Below are 10,813 nucleotides of genomic sequence, written 5' to 3'. Positions count from 1 at the left end.
CCCTGCTGTTTCCTTCTTCTGATAAACCTGTGTTGTAGGGTGGTGGATTTGCTTTGCAATGTGGTGATTCTACCTCTTTACCAACCCCACTAACCATTTCCCTTGCTGTCTTTTCTCTCTGCCTCCATAGCTCTCCATCTTTTCTGAACAATGGCAATACTATACTATCTCTTTCCCTTTTCACTAGGGCCTTCTTTCCTTTTTTCTCATGCTTGTAGTTTTTTATCATTACTTCCATCTCCCCACACAGTACTGAATCGAACGTTCCCTCTTTTGGCCATATTGTGCCTGATTAGCTATTCCGTCCCCCATTTTTCTGAGATCTCCTTTATCTCAGCTCTATTTAACACATATATTTCAACCCAATATTTCTACTGATGTTGACAGCATGGTTGTTTACCTATGTATGCCGGTTTTCCTGCTTAAACATATGAACTTATTATTATTTTTGAATTTTATTGACCATTTTACATAGCACTTCTGACTAATACCGCCCCAAGAGGCGCTTTTTCAGAAAAAACAAGTGGACAGATCGCGGACGAGTGGATGAAAACAAACTTCTGACTTGGCAGGCCCTCTCATCAGAGAGGGTATTATCAGTTTAAACTATCAATAACAGTTCAGGAAAACAGAAATCACCTTGACAAGAGGAACTCCTGTGTGAAGAAGGTGTTTGTGGATTATAGTTCAGAATTTAACACCATAGTCCCCTCTAGACTCGAAAGCAAGCTCAGGGGCCGTTTTTAACGGTTGGGCAAGGCCTCCCTTTGATGGGAACTGATAAGGGGGATGAGTTGATTGGTAGAGGCAGGCCTAGTTGCTCCACAATCAAGTCTATTGGAATCCAGTACAAGGGGCTTTACATAAAGGCCTCTTTATGCAAAGCTCCTCCTATCAAAAAAAAATACCCCTTTGTAAAAAGTAAGAGTAACAAGTAACTTGTTCATGGCAAGAGAATCAGGATAACCCAACGATGTTGCAAGCACTTGGACGGCACGCCTCTTCCAACTTTCCTTCTTTCTTTGCCACTAGCTCTTCTTCTCTGCAGGACACACCTGAGTCAGGATGAGACTGATCATGTTCTTGATGATGTCCGGGGGCGGGTGGATATTGTGGGCGCTATTATGGGCTAAGGTCATCTCCCAGGCGTCCACAAACACAACAGCCAGGCCCATGAACATGTTCCTGAGAACCCTGTCGAGCTGCAGCGAGAACCAGTCGCTGTGGTTCAGGCTAATCTCCTTGTCCGGGGCCCTTAAATTTGCCGAGCGGAAGACCACCAGGGTGCCGGGGCCCCAGGCCAGGAGCCGTTCAAGCGCCCGGCGGATGTGCCGCATGCGGCGTATGTAGACCTCCACGGGGAAGGGGCTGAAGTGGGCCCAGAGGCTGAGGGCCACCACGGTGTTGGGGCCTCTAGGCAAGCGGTCCAGCTCGTTGGCCACGTAGCGGAGCTCGCTGGCGCTGATGGTGGAGAAGCCGAGGGGCGGGCCGTGACAGCGGTACTTCAACAGGATGTTGTGTTTACAGTCCACCGCCATGAAGGGCCCCGCCTGCGCTGGGCTGCGAAGGTTGAACTCTTTGGTTTGTAGGAGAGACCGAATGAACGCGGACATTGGAAATGATGAATGGGACATGAGGAATGGCCACAGAATCGTTGGCACAGAGAGAAGGGTGTCGGTGCTCACCTGGTACAAACGCTCTGAGGTACTCAAACCACTGCCTCATCGTGGAGTCTCCGTACATATTGATCATCTTGCCAGTCAGGCACTGGGTGATCGATTTGGCGTCAAACTGGCGAACAGGTGTTCCATCGAATGACCTCCAGGAGCCTTTGTAGTAATACCCAGAAGGATTGTACTTGACCGGCCCTGGTTTGATGCTGCGGTTTTCTAACTCTGGGTTATCTGGGATATGAGAATGACACAAATGTCACAAGATGAAATACATACAAGTGGGCACCACCACCACATAAGCAACCTCCTCCAATAAGCGTAGCAATGATTGTGTACCTATCTTCCTTGGAAGCACGTCTATCCGATCAGGTCCTGACGCATGGATTACAACCTTGATGTTTACACGGCTGTGAGTAATAAAAAAAAATGTAACCGCAAGCGGTGATTAACAGGGTCCGAGCAAAATTAAAAGTCAAGAACACACTAATGAAAGATATTTCAATATGACATAATTATGAAGGAAAGATGTTTATAAAGATGTTCCACTTAATGCAATACTGTGCCTCGGCTTTCAGGTGAGCTGCAAAGCAATGGCCGAATGTCATGTTCAGCATGCTATAATCGGGATTTGAACTCTCAACCTAAGGATCACCTGTACACGGTATTATCCTATTGAGCCACTGATAAACCTGAACTGCAGCCTCATTCACAAGGTCAAAATGTCTATTTATAATCATACAACATCCAGAAACCTCCAAGGACACATTTCTCAAGTGAATTAAGGGCTTTCTTAAAAGCCTATACCTGAAAAATCGTTGAAATTCTGGGGAAATAAAACCTTTGTAGTCAAGAACACTAACGGAAGGAATATAAATATGACAGAGTTAATTATGAACGAAAAATGGTTAACGCAGAAGTTCCCCTAAAGCCATACTGCCAGTGTCTTGGCAGTCAGATTTTTGGAAACGAATGAGTCGGAATGTTGATTGCCTGATGAATTTCAGGTGCTTTTCAATGTTGTGTTTCTTAAATGAGTGTCAATGACAGAATGTCATGTTCAGCTTGTTCATAATGCTCTAATCAGGATTCAAACTCTCAACCTAAGGATCACCAGTACAAGGCATTAACCTATTGAGCCACTGACATTCCTGAACTGCATGAAGCCTCATTCACATGGTGAAAATGTCTATTGATAATCACACAACATCAAGAAAACTCCAAGCACACATTTCACAAGAGAATTAAGGGCTTTCTTAAAAGAGCACAGAACTGAAAATTTGCACTGTTAATGGTATCCACCTATTAATAGCCGTATAGTAGTTATACAATAACAAAATGGTAATTTAGGCAAAATGGGTTGAGAATGTGGACGTTTGGCTTATCTATGAAATTGTGGGAAAAAGCAAAGATTTTTAGAGCAGAAGACCAGGGTGAAAAAGATGCATCTGATTTTAGAGATTGATATTATGAAAGTATTTATAGGTCAATCTGGTAAGGAGAAATAAAATAAGGCCCCCCCCCCCCCCCCCCGCTGGGTCCTCATGCTGATTCGAGAGTCCTGGGACAGTTGTTGGGTGATTATCGATTAAAATGAAAACTGTTGGGGGTTGTTTATTCACTTGATTGTTCTGAGAGGTATTTCACTTTTAAGTTTTCAGTTAGTTAGTTCAAGTTCTACTTTATTCATCACGGGTTTGTTGGAAACGGGTTTGTTGGAATATATAAATCAATGAAATTACCAAATTCAGAAATATAAAAAATAAAACATCACCACCAGTATCATGTCACTTCACGTCGCTTCATCTTATGTAAACGTTGTGTTTTTATGTTTTAAAACGTAAAGACATGAATAATTTACACACCATTAAAAAAGAAAAGCGAGTGGAAAGTTAAACAGCGGGTTGTGTGATGTGTGTTAGATGTGTTTGCTGTTTCCATCTGTGGACATCAAACGGCTGAGAGCGCCGCTGGTCAGTGAAGGAAAACAGTAGCAGAGCTCCCCCTGGTGGTGAATAAAGTCTGTTTCAGGCCATTAGAAACCACACAATTACAAAGCGTTCAGGAGACCACTTTATATTTACATCATATACATTTTGTAACCTTTTGGACAATTTAAAAAAAACAGACACAAAAACAGTTGTTTCTTTTCCGTTTGTGTATTTCTGTTGAATATTGTCTCTGAACACAGTAGGAAGTCAGATGGAGTCATACGACGCCGGTTGTCTACCGCAGTGTCAGGTAACCGTGGCGTAGCCGTAGCATAGCCGTGGCACGGCTGTGCCTGCTCCCAGCATAGCCTCTCTCAGCTAGCCTGATCCGGGGGTCCGGGCCGGGGTCCAACCAGAGAGGCTGCCGCCGCCATGCGCTCCCTGCCCAGCTGCAGGGTGTGTTGGCTCGGGCCGAGTCGCAGGATCCTCCCGCTGCCCAGACACTCACCACCGCGGTAGAGAACCGCAAACTGGAAGGAAGGTGGGGGGGGGAGGAAGAGGGGGTTTGGCTGTTACCTCTCCAGAGGAGAGAGGGGTGTGTGTGTGTGTGTGTGTGTGTGTGTGTGTGTGTGTGTGTGTGTGTGTGTGTGTGGGTGTGTGTGTGTGTGTGTGTGTACCTGTCCAGGTGTGATTGCTCTGATGGGTTGGGAGAGTGTGATCCACAGCGATCCGTCCATGTTGAGAGTGACAGTGCAGGGAGCTGGAGAACAACCAGAAGGAAAGGACGACTTAGGCATTTGGGGGGCCTAGTTCCCACCGTTTTCAGCTGCCCAACCCTGCCAAGAGGCTGCAGCGCATGCATTCATACGTTCATTCATACCATCATTCATACGTTCATTCATGCTTGCATTCGTTCATACGTATGTTCATTCATGCATGCATTCCTAGGTTCAATCATACATTCATTCACACGTTCAATCATGCATGCATTCATACGTTCATTCATCCGTTTTTTCATCCATTCATTAATCCGTTTATTCATGCATGCAGTCCTCCGTTCAATTATACGCTCATTCATACGTTCATTCATGCATGCATTACTCCGTTCGATCATGCATGCATTCCTACGTCATTCATCCATTCATTCATCCGTTAATTCATGCATGCATTCCTAGGTTCAATACGCTCATTCATACGTTCATCAGCAGGCAGGCCCAGAGGCAGCTCTTACTCAGAGGCATCTGGTGGATGAAGCGGAAGTGACAGTCCATCATCTGGGTCTTGACGAGCACAGGAGGCGGGTCTACCGTTATCCAATGGAAACGGCCCGTTTGCAGCGTGTCCCGAAACAGAGCCGGGTGGTTGGTTGTCGGACCCTATGACATAACGATGACATCATGGTGATACATGTGACTCGTGGCCGTATGACCCCCAGGCCAACTCCGTCACACATTGCGCAAATGTGTAAGAGATCATGGAGCACCTGAGAAGAATATTAATGTACACCAAAAAGATTAGCAAAAAAACTTCTGTAGTTGCACGAAAGATCCTGCCAGGTTTTGGTTCCAACAACTGGATTCCATTAGTTGGATCTCAGGCTTGGAGCCTGAAAACAAGGAACGGATTTTACCGGCTTGACCTGGAGTTTCCTAGAGTTGTTCTGATACCGATACCAGTATCGGAAATTCCTCCGATACTGCATAAAATGAAGAAGCCGGTATCGGCGACATTTACTACACAGGCAAAGAGCATCACAAACAATATGGTCTTATGCTGCATTCGTTAACGGTCAGAGGTGAATAGTCGGAATGGGAAACACGTCATCTCTGACCTAAGTGCGTTCGAGCAACCAAGTCAGAAAAACATGGAAATATGGATGCTTGGTATGGCATGGATTTTATTATTATATATGCTATATGTATAATCATTGTAATATTAATTACAGAAACAGTAGTAAGGGAATCGAGTATTGGTGCCATCTTAAGAGAAACTTTCAAAAAGAACAAGTGCCACTAGTAGTTACAATGCCAGATGTTGTATCGGTATATACTCTGTATCCTCTGTCACAACTGCTCTGCTCAGTATAGAAACACAATAACAGAGAGAAGGTAAATATTACAACATAAAACCCCTTTTTCACTTTCTCACCACAAAAACTTCTCCGGTTGTGACGTCCTTGTCCACGACGAACCAGGGGTCCTTCAGCCCCCCTATCCGGGCCCTCTGACCCAGGGTCAGGGTAAACCAGCCTGGAGACACACACACACACACACACACACACACACACACACACGTTATAAACTAACTGTGTATATATATCTCTAAATATAGATCAAGATATATCTATTGATATAGATATATCTTTATCTAGAGCTATAGATCCCATCTAGATCTGTAGATCCATCCATCTCTATATAAAGATAAATAGATACATAGATATATAAATAGAGCTATATTGCACTATACTGTATATGTATTTATTATTTCATTCAGATACATGCGAGGCGAGGACGTTTCTGGGACAGTAGGCACCTGGAGCAAAGGTGTGACTGAGGGGGGAACTCACATCTGTGGCGACCCATGACGGTCCCGTCCTCCACAGACACCAGGGGCCGTATTCACAAAGGATCTTAGGGCTAAAAGTAGGTCCTAACTGGCGAATTTAGGAGTAACTCCTAAAAATAATGGGCGTGTCACTCTTAAATTTAGGACTCCTAACTTTTTTCACTGAGAGCAATTCACAAAGTATTTTAGGACTAAAAGTAGCACCTAAGTCTAGGAGAGCTTAAAAGTCCTCAAGAGGACTCCTAACTCAGTAAGACCTATTCACAAAGAATCTTAAAATGCCTGCGAGACGAAATGTTAGGGTATTCAACTTATTGTGGAGTTAATGCGCGATGCAATAACATCCCCGACTAACAGGAATAATCCGATTAGTCCCGAAATAAAATGTTATAAAAATTATAAGTTATAAAAAAAAGATATAACTTATAAAAAATAAAAATAATTGCGCCATCAAAAGACGAGGACGTTTTCGTCAATAGGAAGAAAGTGCATTCCATCAACAAGGTTGTTTTTGATGCAAATTTTAACATAGCCTACTGGATGTTGTTGCAAAGTGGCCTGGATCTTCAGCTACCCATGATTCGCGCATTTTAATGGTGAGCGGTCTGAGGCAGCTTTTTGAGATGTACCAGTTGGGTGTCACTTGCTGGGTGACAGTGACTATCCATGCAAGACGTGGCTCTAGACACCCTACCTTAATCCACAACCGGGAGCACAGTTAAAGTGTAACATGTAAGTGATTACGCAGATTAGTCCTATGCGTAAAACACATCGTATTGGCTCTTTGCGAGCACACAAACATACACGAAATGTTGTGGAGAGAGGAATTGGGCAGATGAAACGTCGGTTTCATGTCCTCCACGGCGAAATACGCCTCACCCCAGAGAGGGCAAGCACAGTAATCACTGTATGTGCCATTCTACACAACCTTTGCAAGCGGAGGAACATTCCACAGCCAGACGATGATGATGATGATGATGATGATGATGATGATGATGATGATGATGATGATGATGGCGATCAACATTACAAGGAATTTGGCCGTGTGGAACCGAGTGGACAGGCATTTAGGGATCACTTTGAAAACACATTTTAGGTAAACACCTTGGCACAAATCAGTCAACACTTGGGTAGTTCGTAACATTTATTTTCTTTTAGATTTAACGTATTTCTATTGTTTGCTTTCTCTCTCTCTTGAACGTGCAGGCTACAACGTCATTATCGTGGTCTGCACAAAATTGTCATCATGCGTGTATTCTGCTAACTGCACTATAACTACTTAATAGGAATTCATTTCTAGCCTAGGCTATTTCCTTGTTTTTCGGTGATTCAGTGGGCTCGTCTGAACAACCAATCACTGAACTGACCACTTCTAAACTCGTGCACGAGAATTTACGTAATCCATAGCAACGGCGCGTCACTCTTAGTTCACTCTTTGTGATTTATCCTTAGTAAGAGTAGGTCTCAGTGGCTTTGTGAATAACTTTTAAGAAAAAACTCCTACGTAAAATGTTTTAGCCCGAGTTAGGAGCACTCCTAGCGGTAAGATAAAATGCTTTGTGAATACGGCCCCAGGTCTCCTGGCTGGGGCTCCAGGTACTGGGAGGAACACACACAGACACACACACACATTTTTGGCCCACTTTGCGCCGATTTTTCACTTGTCCGACTATTTCTGGGTCCAGGCCGAGTTTCGGCTTAGTCGTGTGTCGTGCACGGTGCAGTATACATGGGGTAACGAGAAGCGAGAACAACTCACGACCAACTCCCGAACAGCGATCGTATGGTCGCAAGAAAAACAAAACGGTTTGAAATTCGGGTCGCCCCTCGTGAGGGTAAAGCAAGCCGCATCAGCGCATCGTGCCGCATAGTGTGAGAACATGAATCACGAGCTGCAAACTCTTTAACCCTGCGATTTAGTCGTACAGTTTGAGCTGGTGCTGAGTCAAACAATTGAAAATATCGTACAGTGTCTGCCCGGCTTTAGTTACACTAAGTTCAGTCATGTGTTGTGCTCCCTTTGCTGTCCAACCCTAGAGCCGGGTTGCGACATTATAATGAATATTTGTAGAGGTTAAGAAGTTAGAGGGTGTCACAGTGGACACTACCAGATAGTAACAGGAATTAAAAATAAAATAAATAAAAAACAGACAAAGAATATAGGGCAATTATATATAATGTCTTGCATATCATTAGGCCCTAAAATGGGAGTAATTATTAAGTCCTATAATGGTATGTGTATCATTCACTCATATGGTATATTCTACTTCCTCACCTCCAGGATAAAGTCCTCAAAGTTCCTCTCGCCAATGAAGCAGATTCCCATACTCTGGAAACAAACAGCAAACAGTTCATCATATTTTACAAGCACCTTCACGCTGTCATCCACGATGACTGACAGTCTTTCAGATACACGTAATTTATTTAGGCAGGTAGGGGTGCAGTTGGGTTGTGGATATTGGGAATCAAACTCAGAACCTCCATATGTCCGCCTAGACCGCTGTTTACACAGTGAGCCCAGTGTATGGTCCACAACAGTTCCGTTCCTATACCATATTTTGTGTCGGTGTTCATGGTTCTTAACGTTCTCAGAAGTATCTACTCGATTCTGAATAGTTGCTCTCTCTTCTTGAATAAACAGGATTGTCTTGTATCGTTTATCAATATAAATATTTTTTATAACGTGAGCCCTGCCAACGCTGATGCCGTAAACATTTATCCAGGCTTAAGGCTTAGATGTTTTATAATCCTGAATCTATTCATTGGTCCACTATCAGTTCACTTTTGACTGAGTTTTCTACGTCAGTCGGCCATGTTTGTCGTCACCTCTTTCTTTGTCAGCACTTGGTGAAGCCCCGCCTGAGCCGCCATCTTTTTCACAAAGTCCTTGGTGAGTCCGGCCAGCGGGAACATAGTGTGCCGCAGGGCCTCCTGGGAGATCTGGCTGAGGAAGAAGGTCTGGTCTTTAAAGTGGTCGGCACCCTGGTGTAACCTCACCGCTGGTAGAGGAGACGTAGAGATGATCTCATTAGTAGTGTAGAACGAAAGGGCTGAGAATGATGTCATGGTGATGTCATTGTGAGCGTAGAGCAGGGGTCACCAACACAGTGCCCGCGGGTCCTTGCGGGCACCATGGCGCCCGCAAGGACCACATGAGGCGCCCGCAGGCCTGTTCTAAAAATAGAACTACTCATTCTTGAACAACTCTTTCACACCTTTTTTAAGTCATTGTTGGTAATTATTATGAGAAATCATTAACATGACTTAATTAATTAACATGTCTTCACATAGATGAGTATCATTAATAATTAATAGTAATATATAACTAAAGGCAAACTGAGCAAATTTGTTATTTTAGAAGAGTGTATAGAACTGGGTGCCCTTCGTATGACTCAGTGCCCATGAAGTAGCTCTCAGGTTAAAAAAGGTTGGTGACCCCTGGTGTAGAGGGACAGGTTGAGATGATGTCATGAGTGCAGCCCGATGATGATGTCATGGTGTGGGCGGAGGTGATGGGTGGAGACGTACGGTTGCGGACCTCGAAGCGGTCCTTGAAGCGGCCGGTGAGTGGAGCTACGTTCTTCTGCCGAAACATTTCCTCGTCCTCTTGGGACGTCCTGGCGTAGTGACCCGTTGCCATGGCGTCATCATCTAAACAAACGATACACCACACTAAAGTATCCCTTAAGTACTTTGTTTAAATACAAAGGATTAAGGACTTTAAGACAGTTTTTAAATAAATGTGAAATGTACCTTATGATCAAACTGCATACCGACTAATGTATCGTCTCAGGAGCTGAACATTGAATAGGTACATGGTGCAGACTTTCAGATGAAAAGATCATCTGATAAGTTAATCATATAAAACGCACATATTTGACACCTACCTAAAGTGTTGAGAGCATGTTTGCAAAAATGCTTGAACTTGATGTGCTTGTTGCACAGAATGTCGGGGTTTGGGGTCCGGCCCTTCTCGTATTCGCTCAACAGATCACTGGCCGTGAAATGAGATACACATTTACAACGCGTTAAAAAAACATAAAAGACAACATAATATGCATTGTGTGTGATTTAAGAATTTGCCAAGGTGACCTAAGTACCTAAACACTTCGTTCCAGTACTCTTTGACGTAGGGGACCTGATGGAACGGGATGCCGAGGACCTGACAGGACAGATAGGCGTCCTCGCAGTCCTTGTCTGAGGTGCAGACGCCTTTCTCATCCAAAGAGTCCAGGTTCTTCATGAACACACCACTGACATGATAACCTGAAGACACCAAAGACAAAGTATTCTTCGATACCAATGACAAACGTAATATCGGTGTGTGTGTGTGTGTGTGTGTGTGTGTGCGTGCGTGTGCGTGCGTGCGTGCGTATACCGTTTTCATAACATTTGCGACATTCCTTATAAATAGAATTGTGTTACACAACAATCGTTGTTTTCTTACCCATTCGCTTCAGTAATAAGGCGGCTACAGAGCTGTCCACGCCCCCGGACATCGCACAAACCACATGTCTAATAACACCCATTATTTACAAATGTTATATCTCCAATATTGATATTTTAACTTATACAACACAGGAGTCAGGGCACTAAAGCGCTGCCGATGGGCGCCGACATGACAGCTGTGCACCCCTACAATGAGTC

At 44.1% G+C, this 10,813-nt stretch overlaps 2 protein-coding genes across 2 annotated transcripts; both read right to left on the bottom strand.

Annotated features, from left to right (window-relative positions):
* Positions 1-531: 531 nt before the first annotated feature.
* LOC115532267 (NXPE family member 3-like) lies at positions 532-2,201 on the bottom strand. The gene is made up of 3 exons (XM_030341933.1): positions 2,010-2,201; positions 1,686-1,904; positions 532-1,576 (listed from the first exon to the last, which is right to left on the bottom strand). Exons 2-3 carry the CDS (start codon positions 1,750-1,752, stop codon positions 1,029-1,031), a joined length of 615 nt encoding a protein of 204 aa, XP_030197793.1. The 5' UTR covers positions 1,753-1,904; positions 2,010-2,201; the 3' UTR covers positions 532-1,028.
* A 1,524-nt stretch (positions 2,202-3,725) lies between these two features.
* LOC115532274 (mitochondrial tRNA-specific 2-thiouridylase 1) lies at positions 3,726-10,798 on the bottom strand. Its single transcript, XM_030341943.1, has 12 exons — positions 10,614-10,798; positions 10,267-10,432; positions 10,054-10,160; positions 9,695-9,817; positions 8,993-9,165; positions 8,442-8,495; positions 7,743-7,765; positions 6,168-6,211; positions 5,750-5,850; positions 4,833-4,977; positions 4,279-4,361; positions 3,726-4,131 (listed from the first exon to the last, which is right to left on the bottom strand). The coding sequence occupies exons 1-12, from the start codon at positions 10,693-10,695 to the stop codon at positions 3,976-3,978; spliced, it is 1,257 nt and encodes a 418-aa protein (XP_030197803.1). The 5' UTR covers positions 10,696-10,798; the 3' UTR covers positions 3,726-3,975.
* Between the last annotated feature and the right edge of the window lie 15 nt (positions 10,799-10,813).

The sequence above is a fragment of the Gadus morhua genome, chromosome 19 (assembly GCF_902167405.1).
Source record: "Gadus morhua chromosome 19, gadMor3.0, whole genome shotgun sequence".
In the NCBI taxonomy this organism is placed as follows: Eukaryota; Metazoa; Chordata; class Actinopteri; order Gadiformes; family Gadidae; genus Gadus; species Gadus morhua.
The sequence above is the reverse complement of the archived record's forward strand: the minus strand, read 5'-3'. Positions and strand labels throughout refer to the sequence as shown.